Source organism: Podarcis melisellensis (genome assembly GCF_964234715.1).
Source record: "Podarcis melisellensis genome assembly, chromosome: 14".
Taxonomy (NCBI): Eukaryota; Metazoa; Chordata; class Lepidosauria; order Squamata; family Lacertidae; genus Podarcis; species Podarcis melisellensis.
The window spans coordinates 45,875,451-45,895,336 of record NC_138546.1 but is presented as its reverse complement, the minus strand read 5'-3'; the positions used below and the strand labels follow the sequence as shown (position 1 = coordinate 45,895,336).

The 19,886-nt window shown below is 46.3% G+C and overlaps 1 protein-coding gene across 2 annotated transcripts in view; it reads left to right on the top strand.

The window, feature by feature from the left end:
- Positions 1-19,886, top strand: part of ALPK3 (alpha kinase 3) — a 75,168-nt gene that overhangs the window by 9,428 nt on the left and 45,854 nt on the right. Inside the window, exons 2-3 of one of the 2 annotated variants that reach the window (XM_081887570.1) lie at positions 2,681-2,719; positions 7,459-7,580. In XM_081887570.1, the coding sequence (XP_081743696.1) occupies positions 2,681-2,719; positions 7,459-7,580 (161 nt within the window). The remainder of the gene's footprint in view (positions 1-2,680; positions 2,720-7,458; positions 7,581-19,886) is intronic. The other variant, XM_081887571.1, reaches the window with a different exon arrangement.

Genomic DNA, 19,886 nt, shown 5'->3' with positions numbered 1-19,886 from the left:
GGCCTGAGTAGAACCCCCTCCCACATTTGCAATGGGGGGAAAGCTCCTATCAACACCACTGAGGGCTTTACCCCCAGCCTGCCCCACCCCCCCCCCAATTTAAGTCGAAATCTCAGTGGGGAAAGGCTTACAACCTCCCTCCTCCATGCCACAGCCCTGATCAAGCTCAGCGCCTGCTTCCTGTGCCAGCTCTTGGTTGAAGAAAAATGAAATATGCAGTGCCAGACCACATGGCAAATGTCATGTCTACTTTGGCCTTTCGAAATGGGGACAGTCACGCTGCAACAGTGGGTGATTCAAAGCAGGGAAGGGATGGGCAGAGCAGAGGGGCTGAACTCCCCTGCTTAGTGGTTTTGCTCTTGCAACCACTTCTGCCCAGCTGTGTGTACCTTTGAGCCAGGTTTACACTGGGTCTCTGAGCCCAGACAGGGAAAACACAGCTGGAGTGGTGGAGATTGGCAATAGGTATGTATTTATTGACAGCCGGGATGGGGAATTTGTACCCTCCAGATGTGGTTGGGCTTCCAGCCCCCATCATCCCTTGCTTGGTCAATGAGGAGAGATAAGTCCCTAGCCCGTGGTCACACTCTGACCTTCATGGCAGAAGGAGGATTTTGAACATGAGTTTCCTCAGTCCTAGTCCATGACACCACACTGGCTCTTAATAGAGGAGAGGACAGTGACTGGAAGCATTTGTGACCCATCTTCTTCAGATTTGTATCAGACTTTCTGGTAGAGGTGACAGTCAGATGATTATTATTATTTTATTTTCAATTTTATTCATTTCAATAATTTTATAATCATTTCAATATTTCAAAACCCGACTTCTTTCCCCCTCTTTCTGTGCTTCCTTAAATTTATTTTTAATATTTTCTGCATATTCAAGATAACTTAATTTGTTCATTTATTCATCTACTTTAAATATATACTCCTATAAAACTGCCGTTTATTACAATAATCCTGTCAATGTTCTTATATGTTTGAAGTTTGTAAGTATTCCATAAACCATTTCCATTCCTTTATAAAAAAGTTTGTCATCTTGATATCTTATTTTTCTGGTAAGTGTAGCCATTTCTGCATATTCCATAAGTTTTTATATCCGTTCTTCTTTCTCTGGGACTTCTTTTCATTTTGGGGCAGGTAACATTCTTGCCACTGTAGTCACATACATAAATATTTCTAAATAGTTTGGATAGTTCTGTTCCTATAATTCCCAAAAGGAAGGCTTCTGGTCCCCCCCCCCAAACTTTATTTTAAACATCTTTTCCAATTCATTCTTTACCATTTCCCAGTAAGCTTTAACCTTACTACAAGACCACCACATATGATTTAAAAAAAAACATTCTTTCTCTTTACATTTCCAACATTTATTTGATTTGTACATTTTTGCCAATTTACTTGGTATTAGGTACCATCAATATATCATTTTCAAATAATTTTCTCTTAGACTGTAACATGCTGTAAATGTTATATCCATATTCCACAATTGTTCCCATGCTTTCATATCTATATTACGACCAATATCTATTGCCCAGTGTATCAATGAGGATTTTACTTGCTCATCCTATAGAGCTGACAGTCTGGAGGCAGGCTGGGACTGGTCAAGTAAGTAGCTAAGGTAAGGTGGGATGGTCATTCGAGAGCAGCTCAGAGATGGGGAACATGTGATACCCCCTTCCTAGATGTGAGAATCCAACTGCCATCACACTGGACTATTGGCCATGAAGGCTAGAACTGGTGTGAGTTGATGTTCACCAACAATCTGGAGGCAAAAGAGGTTCCCTGGTCTCTTCTGCACCTGAACAACGAACGACGCTAACTGAAGAAGCAGGTCAACCCTGGAAACTTTATATCACCAAATGAAACCCAATTAGCCCCTTGTGTCACCTGATTCCTTCAACTCACGCAGTGTCCCATGTGCCATGGTGGCTCTTCTCCAGGGGATGGACTTCTGGAACTACTTTAATAAATGAGCTAATAACAAGGGCTCTATTGCAAGGAGACGTTATTGTCTGGAATGGCTCGCAAGCAGGGCTGTTAGGGAGGTGAACAGCTGACTAAGAAAGAGCTGGGCTATTTATATATAGCTGCTTTCTGGAATGCTTTCGTGCTCCAGCTGAGCTACTACCAGATCCTGCTCAAACAGGTCTCTGGTTTCCCCGAGAGGTATGTCGACACCTTGGGGTCAAGTTGTGCAGAGGTCACCCAGCCCTGCCGGTGTGCAGTCCCTGGTGGCCCTCTCTCCTGGGTGAATCCAGCACCATTTACTCTCTTGCAGTGCCAAGGAAATGGGGCCTGGAGAAGGTGGGCTGCCAATCCGCTGCCCCGAATCTCGTTCTGACAACTGTGCCAGCCCTCGCTGCTTTGTGCCCACAACCGTGCGATGCCTGCCTAACATTTCCAAGTGGCATTTTGGGGATATACAGAACTGCCCTTGCCTTTCTCCCCTGCTGTTAACGACCCTTTTCATTCATAGCCTTTGGTTGCAATTTACAGCGCCGTGTGTTTATACTGGCAGGCGGTGGGAGGCAGCTGAATTTTATTAATAGTCTCTTGACTCGTGTTGCGAGGACTCATTTAATACATCCCAATAACTGTTGTTTTGAGCTCCCTTTTATGCTTTCTTCTTATTACTTATTACTCTTAAATTCTAATTATTTTGTTTGCTGTCTCTGCTTAGCTTATCAACCAGCCGGTTATCTCCCTCCAGCTTTGGAAGGTAAATGATATTGTATTAGTCTTGTCTGACTGCACACTTCCGGGGTCAAGAAGACTTTCTGTGCAACTCACCCACTGAGTTCAGGGGTACTAACCGCACTGACAATGCTGCCTCGATCCTGCATGCTTAAGCTTGCTTGTACTGAAGAAACTCCGTAAAGGTGTGTGGAATACACAACAGGATACTTTTAAAGAAGGAGGATGCTGTCCCCCCACTCTGGGATGCTTTGGTTCAAGTCAGCTCCCTCGAACCTGGTGCCTTCTCACTGGAGGCGGGACCCTTAGCACTGCCCCACCAACCACAGTCTGCCCTCAGCCAGCCCCCACCTGCCTGTCTTCTTTCTTACAGCCAATCAGGCGGTGGCTGTGCCTACTGTTGGTCTCCCTCCCTTCCACCCTACCGGTCCAAATGGGACCACCCAACATTATTCCAGATGTTTGGAACTACGAGACGCAGCAGCGCTGCTGGCAGTCATTGTCCGCAACATTTAGAGGGAACCAGGTTGGGAGAGGCTGGCTTTAATAAGTTGTGTTTGCTATGTGAAATGGCTTGACAAAGGTTATGGAAGGCTACCTGGCTTTTCCAGATTTGTCACCAGTTGCTGAGGAGCAGGCACCAAATTTCCTGAATATGGCTATTGGCAATGCTTCTGTGTTGGACGAGGGGCCTGCTAGAATAGCAGAGAGTTTGATTTTACAGGGAAGGGAGAAACTTCTCTTTGTGAATAAAATGACCCATCTTCTTCAGATTGTTTACTGTCCCAACAGGAGCAGGAGAGATGAGTAAATTCCAAGCTAGATGAGATGTGCCTGAGTCTGAGGACTGCTTCTCTTTTACAAAGCACCTTGAGGAAGGGGCAATTTGGAGTGGGGAGGGGATGCTGAACCCTTTTCCTGCCAGACCTCTTTCCTCCTGAAACTCTCTCTACTGTGGGGTTCCTGAAGGATAAAAATGAGCTTGGAGACATGCAACAAGGTTGGGGAGTGTGTAGAGACAGAGATCCATGGCGGAAAAGGGCTGGAAGGGAAAGTATTAAGCCAGGCACAGGCAAACGTGGCCCTCCAGATGTTTTGGGACTACAACTCCCATCATCCCTAGGTAACAGGACCAGTAGTCAGGGATGATGGGAGTTGTAGTCCCAAAACATCTGGAGGGCCGAGTTTGCCTATGCCTTTCTAGAAAAATAGGAAGCTGTCCTCCAACAGATTAGAATATCTGTTCATCTAACTTAGTGACCTGCACTACAACTGGCAGCAGTTCTTGCAGGGTCTCGGGTGGAGGTTTTGCCCCTTTCCTGCCATCTGATCCCTTTACTCAGAGATGCTAGGGATTGACCCTGGGATCTTCTGCATGCAAGCATGCGCTCTGCCACCAAGCTGTGGGCAGTCTCCTAAAAGGGGCTTTACAAGGGAGAAGCAGCTCTCTGACGGCGTATATTAAAATTTGGCTCTTATGCTGTGTTAAAGACAGGGAGGTTTCATGATTTAAATGCATTTAAGGAAAACTTCAGCAGTCCACACACTTCCTGATCTGCCACGGTTTGCACTGGATGTGTTTATGTGTGTGTGTCTTTGCACAAAATCTTGAACCTTATTAAGGTAAGAGACATTTTTGTACCATGGAGCTGGATCGAAGCCATTCCTTGTTGTCCATCCTGCCTACAACGGTAAATTTGCACCAACCCATCCATGCACCAATTTATCTAGACTTTCTGCTGATTTTCTTTAAACACAAGGTGAGCCTCATCACACACCCCCTCCCAAATCTCCCTTGCTTCCTTCTACCTCTCCTTCCAGCAAACTGATTGGACTCTGTAGAGCAGTCATGCAATTCAGCAAAGCTCCAGGCTGCAATTTGCAATGGAAATGTCCTGGGGAAATGTCCTGGGCTGGAACCAAGGAAGGAAGTGGGGATGGGAAACACATGCACACAAAACAGTGATGAAGTGTGTGGTGTGGCTGCACCCCAAGAGCATTCTCCATTGGTCTCCGTAGTTTTGCGCATAACAAATTGCATGGGAATCTGATACTGGATGAAGAATGTGGATCCCCGAGAAGCTGTGTGGCTTATCTTTTCCTCCTCAAAGCAAATATTTAGCCCTCAAGCTTGTTGTGGGGGCTTGAAAAATATTTTGAATTCTTGGCCACCGGCATCAGATTTCTAGGGGGCTTGGATTTTTTTCTTTCTTTCCAGCTTTTCTGGCTTAGCTGTTTGTGACCTGCATTCTCAACAGTCAGTCTCTCTTTCCAGGAAACTCCGGGAATCATAGCTCTGCAAAGGGTCTCCCAAGAACTCTCTGCACCCTTAACAAATCACAGTCCCAAAGATTCTTTGGGGGAAGCTGTGACGGTTTAAAGTGGTATAATACTGCTTTAAGTGTATGGTGCAGATGGTGCATTAGATGCCACGGCTGCTTGAACTGCAGCTGTTTCATAGTTCCATAATAGCCACGGGGAGAAATAGGTGTCGTCCCCCCCAGTCCCCTGGGGAGCAACTTACGAACCAGTGTGATACTTTTCTCAGCAGCACAGGTGACTGAAGCAGTGAATGGGGAGGAGATAATATTAACATGTACCTCGGCTAATAATAATAATAATAATAATAATAATAATAATAATAATAATTTATTTATACCCTGCCCATCTGGCTGAGTCTCCCCAGCCACTCTGGGCGGCTCCCAATCAAATGTTAAAAACAGTACAGCAATAAAGTGAAATGAGCCCCCCAACCCCAGAGTCGGTGATGACTGGACCTAATGATCAGGGGTCCCTTTACCTTTACCGTACCTCTTTAGAAGGGACACAGGTGGTGCTGTGGTCTGAACCACAGAGCCTAGGGCTTGCTGATCTGAAGGTTGGCGGTTCGAATCCCCATGGCGGGGTGAGCTCCCGTTGCTCGGTCCCAGCTCCTGCCAACCTAGCAGTTTGAAAGCATGTCAAAGTGCAAGTAGATAAATAGGTACCGCTCCAGCGGGAAGGTAAACGGCGTTTCTGTGCACTGCTCTGGTTTCGCCAGAAGTGGCTTAGTCATGCTGGCCACATGATCCAGAAGTTGTCTGCGGACAAACATTGGCTCCCTCGGCCAGTAAAGCGAGATGAGCGCCACAACCCCAGAGTCATTTGAGACTGGACTTAACTGTCGGGGGTCCTTTACCTTTACCTTTTACTCTTTAGATGCAATTAAGTCTTTCTAACTGGGGGCCAAAAGTAGACCTGGCATTCGCTTTTCACTTAATTATTTTTTCAATGCAAATACCAGATCAGCGGGAGGCATATTGTAGCGATGGGGCTGGGGAGAGGGTTAACCCTTTCCCTTCTATGCATGGACCCAAGGAAAACCCCACCCCTAATTCCGGTATTTGCTTTGGGGGAGGACCCTGCCCCCAATTCACTGTACACTTACCAGTTGGAGTCAGGTCTGCTGAAATCCCTTAGACCACTCTTCCTCAAACTTGGATCCCCAGCTGTGGTTGGACTACAAGTCCCATCATCCCTAGGTAGCAGGACCAGTGGTCAGAGATGTTGGGATCTGTAGTCCAATAGTGGGGGACCCAAGTTTGAGAAGCACTGCATTAGATTGACTTCTCTGAATCAATATGTCTAGCATTGCATCACTGCATGCCTCTTTTCAATAGACAGAAGAAGAATTCACAGACGGGACCTGGTTTGATGGCTTGAAGTGCATCCACAGATCTTTGTCGAATATGTGGACATACCTCTGAGTTAATTCAGGGACACGTCCACATGACATGTGTTGTCTAATATGTTGGTGCAGAAACAGTCGCACGTCCTCTTGATCCTCCAAGACCCATGAAGAGGTCCAGGATCAAAAGTATTTTGGGTGTAAAATCACAGAGGCATGGGTGTAGTTAGGATATATGTGCCCATTTTTGATCAGGTGACTGTCAGCGCATGTCTGAATATAAAACACTGTGGTTCATTCTAGCCCTCCAACCTTTCCCTCCAGAGATGGATGTTGCAAAGAGAGGCAGCAGCAGAACTCTGGCCCATGTTGATAACATGGATGAGTCCCCATGCTATAATTTCAATGGGTTAGGGTTACGCCTCATCAGAATAGACCCAATTAAATGGATGGACATGACTAAGACCTTTCGACTAAAACTAAAAGTGCGTTGTCCCATGCACACTGTATATTCGAAGCACACCAGTTCTCCCATGGAATCATGGGAATGGTAGTTTGCCTCTCACAGGGCTACAGTTCCCAGGATTCTTTGCAAGGCGGATGATGTGCTTCCAGTGTATGGTATTTACACAGCCTAGGTGGACCAATGGTTGGACTTGGGCAGCATGTGGAACATATATTCAAAGCACACATACCTTCCCAAGAATCCTTGGAACTTTAGTTCAGGGTTCTTGGAATTGTAGCTCTGTGTGTGATAAACTAGTACCCAGGCTGCTTCTTGGGGGGGGGGGGGCAGGGAGATGTGCTTTAAATGTGCTTTAAATGTATGGCGTGTAACCTTAGTCTGATGCGACCCAATCATTGTTTGATAACGGGAGCAGTTTCATGATCAGTTTTCCCAGAGCCATGTCTCTTTTAATTCAGCCAGCAGTTTCTCAGTGGGAGTCCAGCTGGGATGTGAGGCTGCTTTGTAAGATAGATCCTTGTGAACAGGGAGGGCGGGCGGTGGGGGGGGGTACAAGGGCACAGAATGCCTTCTCAATTCTTCGCCACGTACCTCGACCATGTTCTAATATTGTTCCTTCAATTGCTTCTAGGAGCACCTTCTGTGCAATTATTGCTCAGCTGACTGAGGAAACCCAGCCCCTTTTTGAAACCACTCTCAAGTCCTACGCCGTCTCTGAGGATGCAGATGCCAAGTTCACCTGCATCGTGACAGGTACGTTAGCACAGTTAGCACAGCAGCAAGATGCAGGCATTCAGATAAAGTGCAATGGTTGTTGTTGTTTAATTAAATTTGTATACCACCCTTCAGCCATAGACCTCAGAGCGGTCCACAACATAAAATGACAATATCAAAACCACAAAATACGTAGTAAAAATATTAACAAGATCAAACGAATAATATCCGTTCCCATAACACATTTTTTAAAAGGGCATCAGATGTCAATCAGCCAAAGGCCTGGTTGTAGAGGAATGTTTTCACCTGGCGCCTAAAGGTGTACAATGAAGGTGCCAGGTGAGTCTCCCTAGGGAGAGCATTCCACAAATGGCGAGCCTCAGAGGATGATCTCAGGGTCTGGATAGGTTCATATGGAGGGAGACAGTCCTTGCTGCATGGCAGTCCTGAGCCCTTTAAGGTTTTATAGGTCAAGACCAGTACTTTGAACTGGGCCTGGAAACTTATTGGCATACCCTGCAGTTGGGCCAGGATTGGCATTATTTGCTCAAACCTTCTTGCCCTGGGGAACAACCTGGCTGCCAAATTCAGCACTCTTTTTCTCTCTCTTTCTCAAGGTCCTACTAGACATGATAGTGACAGACGTGTTCGTGTGTCTGCCGCATTTGCGCATGATGTCAGATCTAAAATTAGCACTGAATAAAAAAGAACATTTGCAGCATAAAAAGTTACAAGGGTTTAGCAGGAAATTATGGGGCATGCACCAATTGGAAACAAAGCGGTATGACCACCTTAAAACTTTTGTAAGCACGAACAGTATTGTTTGTATTGTTCTATGTGAACAAACAGTTCACATAGAACTGCCCTGGTACCATCATGAGCCGAAATCATCCTGAAGCATGATAAAAATAATGTCTGGAGGCTCTCCCAGTTCAGCCCTGAGAGTTTTTTGTCCGTTGCCAGGATCTGTACTCTTAAAAGTCTTGTGGTACTATCCAGTTCCAGTCAGTTTCCTAGCTCTGGGTGCAAGAACACCTCACAGCCAGTTCTCTCAATCTCAAATGTTTGCTTCTGTCTCCCAAACACTGTGACGGAATCTCTTAGAGGCGCTTCAGTTTTCTCTTGAGAGACCAAGATAAATGGTTGCAGGCTGGAGCCCTTCTTCTGATAACAGGCCGGATCTGTGCGCTTGTGACAGTTTCTTTCATGGCTTGGAATAATGCGCAAGGGTGTTTTTGGTTTTATAATCCCCTTCCAAGTGGCTGAATTCCTAAACCTGGTAGTTGGAGCAGAGAGTTGATGCCTCCTGCTACTTGCATTTGAACCACACTTTTTTGCTACTTAGACACCCTGCAACTAGCGCAGCACCATTCTTACCCTCCAGCCATTTTTTCGTCTTAGGGCACTTCCAGATGAGCTGTTTATTGGGCATAAATCCTGATTGGTTTGCAGGGAGATTGACTTGGCTATTTAATGAGCATTCCTTCCGATCAACCTGAATTTGCCAGGTTGTGACTGTGTCTCAGCCAAAAATAGGGATTGTAAGGAAGGGTAATCTTTGAGAGGAACCTCTCTAGTTTCAAAAAACAATGCCAAACCCTTTTAAAATCACACTTTTGCAAATGGTATAAATTTCCCCCAAATAGTGAAATAGATTTGCACAGCTTACTCCGCACCCAGATTTCCTTAACACTTAGTTGCATTTTATTTGGGCCAGTCTATAATTTGATTTTACTGCACACCAGCTGTGGACTTGAATGCTCCTCTGGTGTACCCTTTGCACCCAGGGTGATCTCATCTTCGCCTCTCTCCCCTTGGCCTCCTGGTGGGCTTCAAATGCCCTTTCTGCTCCAAGATTCTGTCTCTCTCTCTGTTGCTTTCATTCCTTGACCAATGGCTGCTGTCTCGATCTCTCTGCTGTCCTCAAAGCAAAGTAAAAATAGCACCTCCCCGATGCATGTCTGGCTTTCCCCATATATTCAGACAATTTACAGTATCCCCACCCCTTCCGTTTTTAAAAAGCATTTCCTTCCTTTTGGGTAGGCTGGGGCTTGGCTAGCATGCTTGGTCACTGCTCCTAAGAGTTCAGTGACAGCCTGCATCTTCCTCTGAAACGACTGGAATAAATTATCTCTGCTCAGCGAGAGGGAGGTTAGGCAAGGGCACAATTGTATCTGCGATGACTAGCATCTTTTGTGTAAGATCCTGGAGCTTTCAGGGACTTCAAAGGGCAACTCGTCCACCCATGTCGAGGCAGATCTGCTGCTACAGCATCTCTAATAAGTGACTGTTCAGCCTCTGCATTAAAACCACAGACAAAGGAGAGTGAATCGCCTTCCTCCACACAGCCAAAGAGGGGTGGGAAGACAGGCAAGCCTGCTGAGGTTTATGCAGACAAATGCAAAACCGACAAGTGAATAATCCACTCATCCCCAATCTTGTGACCTCCAGATGTTGTTGGGATCTGACTCATTGTCCCTGACCATTGGCCATGCTGGCTGGGGCTGATGGGAGCTGGAGTCCCACAACTTATGGAGTGCACCAGGTTGGGCAAGGCTGGTATAATATTTCTCCTTTCTCAAACAGTAGAGCATGACATGCTTAATTTCAGGGTGGTGGGTTAAGCTCCATGTTGTTGTTGTTGTTGTTGTTGTTGTTGTTGTTATTATATCATACCCCACCCATCTGGCTGGGTTTCCCCAGCCACTCTGGGCCACTTACTGCACATATAAAAACATAGTAAAGCATCTTGTTGAGCAAAACGATTTCATACAGTTCTGCTATCCTTCCTCCCAGTTGCCTTGTTTTGCATTTTAGGGCTGGGTGTGCATCATTTAGCAGCAAACAAATGCCTTCAATAAATGGTACCCAATGTATGTTGGAGGGTTCAGGAACACTTGGCATGTTGTGGGATTACAGAGAATTGCCACCATCTTTCAGCAGTCACTGTCATAGGAGAGGCTTCCCAAGGGATATGAAATTGCTGATTCTCATTTCACCCTTTGCACCTTCCACGGAATCAGCCGCTTGTGGCTGTGTGAGTGGGACCAAACAGCTGACACACCTCAAACTCACCTGGAATCATATTCCTCAGCCCAGAGTTAGGATGGAGAGAGATCCAGTTGTTTGAATTTAAAGGCAAACCTCCCTAGTTTGCACTTTCTGAAACAGCACAGGAACTGAAACGCAGCCATCTTCTATAATTTGTGCTTCTCCACATTTTTCGCAGTACAGTTCTCCACTGGAGTAATGTGTACAAAAAAGTGTATATTAGGGTAAAATGTGCAAAAGAAGCAGCAGCATAAATTTATTATTTGTGAAAGGAGTGTATTAGGACTGGGCATATCTAACTTTCAACATCACAATATATCACCAGCTAAATATTTTTATATACTGATATATCACAACGTCTGAAATAAGGATGGAGTTTCATGGTTTTCCCCACATTGTGATCCTTGCACAGCGCGCGCGCGCGCACACACACATATACACACACACATTTGCAATATATCGCCAGGTCAAAAATTATGAAACCAATATCAAAATATGGTTTTCAAACCTGTTTTGGACAATATATCGATATATCGCCCAGCCCTGGAGTGTATTAGAGGAAATTGCTTTGCAATGTATGTATAACAGACAAAATTGCACACACAAATGTGTGCATTTTAGCACACATTTGCAGTAAAATGTTGATGAATTTTCTCAAGTCCTTTTAATGCATGGCTTGGACTTTTGGTTTTTATAATCATCATGTTTTTCATTTGTTGTGAGGGCTGTTCATGGTGAGATAGAAATTTGTAATTAAATATAAGTGGAGAATTGTCTCCCTCACTGGGCTCTGAGCCTATGTCTGCAAGTAAACATGGACCCAGACCCTCTCAAACTGAATATGTATTCAGGAGGGTGGGGGATTTGAGGGGGGAATTAGCCATCTAGGAAAGAGTTAAGTGGCCTCCTGCTCCTCTCTTGACAGGTTTTTTTTTGCTTTTTGCTGCAAATCACACCTCCCTAGCCTCAATTTGCAAAGAAGAAGCAGACAAAATTAAATTCCAGTCCAACTCCCCCACCATAATTTATTTTCGTGAAGTGTGATAAACTTCTCGAGTGAGATGAGATTGCATGTCATTTGCAGGTTTTGTCCTGTATGAAAAAGGGCACTTTCCTCTATGCAAGGAACCTGGCTTTTTCTCCCCATAACAGCCAGATAAAAATTACGAAACATCTGCATCTCATGGGCATGGTCTCCTCCAGATGTTGTTGGACTGGCACTCCTGAGATTAATTAATTTTGAGTTTATTAAATTAACATCCCAACCTTCCTCGCAGAAGAGCCGGGGGCAGGCTGACCATCACTGACCGCTGGCTGTGCTGATGGGAGTTGGAGTCGAGCAATCTCTGGAGGACCTCACCTTGGCTATCCTGCTTGGACTGTGTGGGTTCCTGGGCTGAGAGAGGGGGTGAATACTCTTGGGGCCACGGAGTCTTCAAGCTGGATGTCCTCTGTTCTCCAAGCAGAAATGGCTGGCGTGTTTCCAGGCTCTTTCCTGCAGCTGTGATGGCTAACAATTTACTTTAAAAGCAACAGTTTTGCTTCCCTCCTGGAAAAGGCCATAGATTCTCAGTCGAAACAAAATAAAAAAATTCCTTCCAGTAGCACCTTAGAGACCGACTAATAATAATAATAATAATCCAGTGGTACCTCGGGTTAAGTACTTAATTTGTTCCGGAGGTCTGTACTTAACCTGAAACTGTTCTTAACCTGAAGTACCACTTTAGCTAATGGGGCCTCCCGCTGCCGCTGCACTGCCACTGCACGATTTCTGTTCACAGAAAAGATCACAACATACCTGAATAAAAAGAATAACCCAATACCCCCCCCCTGAAAAGAGCCACATTTTAAAAGGGTATAGGATGTCAAACAGATCAACCAAAGGCCTGGTTAAAAAGGAATGTTTTGCCTGGCACCTAAAGGTCTGTAATGAAGGCGCCAGGCAAACTTCCCTGGGGAGAGCATTCCACAGACGGGGAGCCACTACAGAGAAGGCCCTTTCTTGTGTTGCCACCCTCTAGACCAGGGGTCACCAAAGTTTCTCAGCAGGGGCCCAGTCCACTGTCCCACAGACCTTGGGGGGGGGGCAGAGTATATATTTTTTTTGGGGGGGGAATGAACGAATTCCTACGCCCCACAAACAACCCAGAGATGCATTTTAAATGAAAGGACACATTCTACTCATGTAAAAACACGCTGGTTCCCGGACCGTCTGTGGGCTGGATTGAGAAGGCGATTGGGCTGGATCCGGCCCCTGGGCCTTAGATTGCCTACCCATGCTCTGGACCTCTCGAGGAGAAGGCACACGAAGAAGAGCCTCAGAAGATGGTCTCAGGGTCTGGGTAGGTTCATATGGAGAGTGGTGGTCCTTGAGGTAATGCGGTCCTGAGCAGTTTAAGGCTCAGGGGGGAGATGAGTTTCTCAGGTTTATGGGCTCCTCTAGGTGGTTGGTTTATTCAGAGTGCAACAATAGTACTTGTGGGTAGATTTCTACTGGACTGTCTGCACTGATGGGAAACAAAGCGATACGTCTGCCCCAAAGCTTTTGCAGTCGTGAACAGTGTTGAAAGAGGGGTTACGTATAACGCCCCTCCCAGCACCATCGTGAACACAAATAATCATGCATGCACAAGGACCTGTGGAGGGGGGCCACAGATTTAAAACATGCCCCTAAGAGTTCTGGGAGCTGTAGTTTACCTTTCACAGAGCTGCAATTCCCCGTGCCCTTTGCAACTTACAGTTCCCAGGATTCCTGGGCAGGAGAGGACTTTAAATGTTCTTTAAATGCACGGTGTGTACATGTTGTGTACAGTGGGAATCCCTCCATGGTATATGCAAAGTGTGCGCATGGTTTCTCCCTTCTCCCCACGCCAAACCTGGCAGCCTCATCTGCGCATGATATCCTCAGTTATAGAGAATGCACCCAGCAGCAGCACCTGTGACTACTGGCGATGTGTCTGAGAGATGTAATCAGAGTCCCTGGAGGGAAACGGTCTAACCAAGTTCTTGGGCAGGTCTTCAACATGCTGGCGGGGGCGGGGGGAAAGAGAGAGAGGCAGCTCCTATTACGGCTCTCTCTGACCACGTCACTCCTGTGATTCTTGGTCAGAAGAACTGCTGAAGGGGCAGGGATGGCAAGCCGGCCAGCCCTTCGCTTCACTTTGGCCTCTTTACTGGATTCTGTAGCCACCGCGTCCATGTGGACCAGTCGGAGATCTTGGTAGGGGCAAGGCAAGCCCCTCTGAAAGGATGGTTTTAATGGGCAATTTGACGTGGAAATGGACCCGTTACTACCCCAGTTAGAGTCGTTGGCAAATATCTATTTCTCATTTAATTGGAGAAGGGTAGAGCATCTGCTTGGTGGGCAGAAGGTCCCAGATGATTGATTGATTAATGATTTTCAATTTTATACATTTCAACCATTTTATAATCATTTTAACATTTCAAAATTTGACTTCCTCCCCCCTCTTTCTGTGGTTCCTTAAATTTATTTTTAGTTGCTAAATATCCAAATTAACTTAATTCACTCATTTATTCATCCACTTTAAATACATGCTTTTATAAAACTGCAGGTTATTCCATAAACCATTTCTATTCTTTTATAATAAGTTTGTCATCTTGATTTCTTATTTTTCCGGTAAGTTTCGCCATTTCTGCATATTCCATATGTTTTTTGTATCCATTCTTCTTTCGCTGGGACGACGACTTCTTTCTATTTTTGGGCAAGTAACATTTTTCTGCTGTAGCCGCATAATAAATTTCTATACAGTTTGGATAGTTCTGTCCCTAGAACTCCCCAAAGGAAAGAAGGTTCCAGATTCAATCCCTGGCAACTCCAGGAAAGCTTGGCGAAGGATTTTGCTCTGAAGCCTCGAAAGGAGGGGATTAAAGTTAGGGAAAGAGCTTCTATTGCATCTTTTAAAAGCCATTTCTGCAACAGAACTGCTTCCTGGCTGGTTGCACGCTTTGCCTAGGACTCATTGCAGTGCAGAGGATGGCTCCAGATCTGGTTAGAGAGCCCTGCTCTCTTTGTGGGGCTCTCTTGCGCATTCCTCTCTGTGTGAGGGGACTTCGGCCCCCCAGGCAGCCCTGCCCTGGCCTCTCTGCAAGGCGATGTGTGCCTGTGAGCTGAGATAACTTTTTGAACTTCGCCCAAGTGCCGAGACCTAAGCAGGGGAAGGGAGAGGATGGAATGAGAGACACTGGAGGTCACCTTGGTTGTGGCAAATTGGAAGGACAGTTGCGAGAGAGAGAGAGAGAAGCTGGTTTTGGAAACTGGGAGGAGAGAGGCAGGCACCTCCGGAGAGGAAAAACAGGCAAGGTTTCGATCGTCCCCTGTTTGCACATGTGTGCACTTGTTTTTATCCTGTCCTGCCTATGCACGTTGGGGTGGGTGTCCTCATTTTATCCTCACAACAATCCTGCGAGGTAGGCTAGGTTGAGAAGCAATGGCGGCTCAAGATCACCCAGTGTGGTTTATGGCTGAAGGGAGACTTGGACTTGCATCTTTCCAGTCCATGTCCCAACAACTGCATAACCACAGGTGGAAGAGGACAGGGGCATGTGCCCCTTTCTAAATAGCTGTAGAGATGAGGGAATTTCAGCAGGTAAATCTGCACCCCTGAAATTCTTTTGCACGGCTTTGAAAGGGTGCAGGAGCCTTGTTTTCATTGGCATCTGGCCTCCCTATCTCCTGCGAAAACTCTGGTTTGGGAGCCATTGTTGGCTCTTTGGTTGCCTCCAAATCCATGCTCTGCGATTCTGTGGTTACGAGAAAGGCCGTGTGAAATAAATAACGGCAGTCAGATACATCTGCATATTTGCATAGTGTGTGTAGGTCCTCAGAGCTGCATTCCTATTTACAAAGCTGACCTCTTATATTCCCAAAGTGCACCTGCGTGGAGCAAGAGGCAACCAGAGGTTCTGGTCCTCTTATTTTTCCACAGTCCCTAAGTCAGAGTTTAGAGCCAGTGAGTGACCTTGGAGACCCTTAGTCTGCTTGATTACCACCTTAAGACCCTCTGGAGAGCCAGTGTGGTGTAGTGGTTAAGAGCAGTGGACTCGTAATCTGGGGAACCGGGTTCGTGCCTCCGCTCCTCCACATGTAGCTGCTGGGTGACCTTGGGCCAGTCACACTTCTCTGAAGTCTCTCAGCCCCACTCACCTCACAGAGTGTTTGTTGTGGGGGAGGAAAGGAAAGGAGATTGTGAGCCGCTTTGAGACTCCTTCGGGTAGTGATAAAGCGGGATATCAAATCCAAAAATCCAAGTCTTCTGGACATGTCACTGCAGAACTGTTCCAAATTGGTTTCCTATAGCCATTCAGTATCTTGTAAGTTTGACTCCTATTTCAGCAGCTGTGTGTGTGTGTGTGTGTGTGTGTGTGTTCGCGTTCTGGCAGGAGCTTAATCCTCCCTCTTGTGGACCAGAGATAACCAGGGAAGCACAGCGGAAAACCAAGCTGCTCCCTGGATGCTTTCCTCCCACAGTGCAAACAGTGTGTAAATCAATAGGAATGGGTTTAGGAAACGAGTCTTATGTTAATGCCTCGGGTTTAAAGCTGTAATTATCACTGTGCAAACATCCCTGAAGCTTAGAGGGGATGCTGAATGCGCTTTGCAAGAATATGATCCAAGCTTATGCACGGTTCCCAGAATGGGTACTATTCAAGAGCCACTTAAGGATGAAACTGTCTGGGATTGAGCTGCTTTCCTTGGGTGGATTCATGCAGCCTGAGCTTTTCTCGAATCCAGAGGCAGGAGAAGGCAGCAGTTGCCTGCAAATTGCTTGCTGGAGAAACACTGCCTCTTGAGAATTAGCTAGGGTCAAGCTCCCCTCTTTGCTCACTTTGGCTCGGCTCAGGATAAGCTAAACTCTTTCCTAAACATCACGAAATAGCTTGAATGATTTCTGAGGCAAGCCAAACTGATTTCCGAAGCCAACATTCACTTGCTCGGTCCCTTAAATTGCTGTAGTCCTTGGGGAAACGATATTTCCCAGGGATTATTTGCTGTATTTCCCTCCCTCCTGTTTGTTAGGGCGCTAGGATTGGCCCGGGGGGGCGGAGGTGGGCAAATATGGCTGGCTGGCAAGATGAGGTTGTTTTTTGTGGGGTGGGGGCTCCATGGGGAATCAGAATTCAGGAGTGTGATGCTCGTTGCGCATTTGAGACAAGCATCATCGGCTCCTGAGTCTTATGCTTGCAAGTTGGGAAATATGAGCCTTGACTCCTCTGAGTCAAAGGCATATCTAGCATTGTGTACCACACACTGATCCCAAATGTCCTCTCAGTTCCCCCGGGGACATTTAGGCTGTAAGGAAGGAGTGGGGGAACCTGTGTTGCTAGGATACAGCTCCATCACCTCTGACCATTGGCCATGCTGGGTTCTGATGGGTATTGGAATCCCAAAAGTGCCTAGAATCTGGGGTGGATGGTGCCCATTGGGACTAGTGAGACAGACGACAGAGGGCCTGGCAGTAGCTGGAGCTCAGAGCCAAGGACAAACAAAGCCAATCTGTTCTAGTTTTGCCCCTAGTGAGTTCCATGCTGAGAACACAAAGGGTAAGATCTTCTAGTAGCTGTGTGTCCCAGGAATTTAGGTGAGGGCCAGCCACGGATGAGTTGAAGAGGGTTCAATCAATGGGTGGTGGTGAGCAGTTGGTGGTTGGCCCATCTAGTGCCAAAGCAGGAAGAAGCTGGCAGGCAATGCCAGCCCCTGGATGCAAATATGGAGGTAGACCTGTGAGGACAGGCTGAGGTTGGTGGGGCACTGCCCCATTTGTCCTCATGGATCAGCCTCCACTGTCCAGGAAGCCACAGGTTCTCCAGTCCCTGCTCCATGAGGGGCTACGGGTGCAAAAGCTACACTGCAGGAGCCGTCTCTCTGTGCCCTCTCTACCTGTCGGTGCAGGGAGGATTGGACCCAGAGGAAGCTGTTTCGTAAGGCAAGTGGGCAACTTTAACTCTCCTTGGAGGGGTAGGCAAGTTTAGAGACAAGCAATTCCTTCCCCTCCCCTCTGGCCCATCTTAGTTCCGTATGCCCATAGCTGATCCTAGCAAGAATATAGCCTCTTTGGCTCAGAAGCAGCCAGTCACACATGTTATCATGATGTCATTGTACTAAAAAGGCAGATGGCATCTGTCATCCAATGGCATTTGGAGGGCACAAGCAGGCTGTGATGTAACCGCTGTTGCTTCTGTCCAATGGAAACTTTGGGTTCAGTTTACAGACTGTGATGCTTGGTTCTCCATGGAGCTTCTGCTCCACTGCTAAGTGTCTGTTTTTTAACCTTAGGTTTCCACCCCCCCCCCAAAGCAGGCTCACTTCCTAGAACAGCGGGGATGTTCTCATCGCCCATTTATGTCAGATGGGACAAGAAAAGATCACCTGATCTGCACTACACTCTTCCCAAGTCATGCTTACGAACGGTTGTTTGTTCCGACGGGTGAAGAACTGCCATATGGTGAAAAACTTCCCATATGATTTAGCAGCAAAGGGGTTTCCTCTTCACTTTAACATGCAATTAATTTAAGCACAGGTTGACTTTGGCAGGCCATGTTGGAATCCCGATGAATCAGGTTTCAGAGGGTATTTTGTTTTTTTTGATACGTCTAGATCGCAACTTGCCATGTCCCAATTTAACCTGCTTTTGGGAGATATTTTCCATGTGGTTCAGTTGCAATCTGGACATTTGACGCAACGTTTGTAAGTCTGGGTCAACCTACCCTCCTTTTGCAATCTGGACGGTCAGGAATATTATTTCCTTGTTTTACTTCTGCCTTTATATCCTTCCCCTTCCTCTGTTGTCTCCCCCAAATCTCTGGAGTTGGGGCCTCATCTGCGTGATGCATGCAAAGCAATATCGTGCCACTTTAAACAGCCATGGCTTCCCCCAAAGCATTATGGGAACTGTAGTTTGCTAAGGATACTGATTGTTCTGAGACCCCTATTCCCAGAGAGCTACAGTTTCCAGAGTTCCGTGGGAAAAGCTATTGATTATTAAACCGCTCTGAGAATTGTAACTTTGGGGGCGGGGGGAGGACAGGCACCATTATCTTTTTATTATTGTTGCTGTTTGTTTATTTAGCTTATTAGTTGCACAATTTTACAGAATAAATCAAAGGGACTTACAACAATAAATAAATCATTCATTAAAACCAGCATAAAATAAAACATTTTTTTTAAAAACTGGCATATTTAGCAGCAAAGGCAGGATTAAAATATCCACTCACTGAAAAAGACTACAGATAATTAGAAGCCAAAGGCTTTGCGGAAAAGAAAAGTTTTAGTCTGGTGCCTAAAGATCAGTAATGCAAGCCTCTCTAGGGGGAGCATTCCACAAGTGGGGAGCCACCGCAGAAAATACACATTTTTATGTTGCTGCCCTCTGCAACTCCCATGGAGGAGGCACATGATGCAAGACCTCGGACAGCAGTTGCGGGGTCCAGGTCAGTTCATATGGGAAAAGTGGTCCTTGAGGTATTAGCGTCCTGAGCCACAGTACGTTTCCAAGCACAATTCAAAGTGTTGGTGTTGACCTTTAAAGCCCTCAACGGCCTCAGCCCCATATACCTGAAGAAGCGTCTCCACCCCCATCATTCTGCCTGGACACTGAGGTCCAGTGCTGAGGGCCTTCTGGCAGTTCCCTCACTGCGAGAAGCCAAGTTACAGGGAACCAGGCAGTAGTGGCGGTAGGGGTGCCCACCCTGTGGAACACCCTCCCATCAGATGTCAAAGAGAAAAACAACTACTTGGCATTTAGAAGACATCTGAAAGCAGCCCTGTTCAGGGAAGTTTTTAATGTGTAACATTTTAATGTATTTTTAATATTTGTTGGAGGCCACTCAGAGTGGCTGGGGAGACCCAGCCAGATGGGCGGGGTACAAATAAATTATTATTATTATTATTATTATTATTATTATTATTATTATTATTATTATTATTATTATTATTATTATTACTATTACTACTACTACTACTAATAATACTACTACTACATAAGACCTCGTAGGTCAAAACCAACACTTGGAATTGGGCCCAGAAACTAATTGGCAGCCGGTTCTTGGCCAGGATCTGTGTTAATGTTCTCAGACCTTCTTGCCCCGTTGAACAACCTGGTTGCCAAATTCTGGGCCAGTTGCAGTTCCTGAACCACCTTCAAAGGCAGCCCACAAATAACAAAGTACAGTAATTTAACCTAAAGTTTCCAGAGCTGACGGAAGGCCCTCAGTTCCTCTGGGGCCACTTGAGCCTCAAGCAACAGTGGGGGATCCCGGACTTTTCCTTTAGTCGTG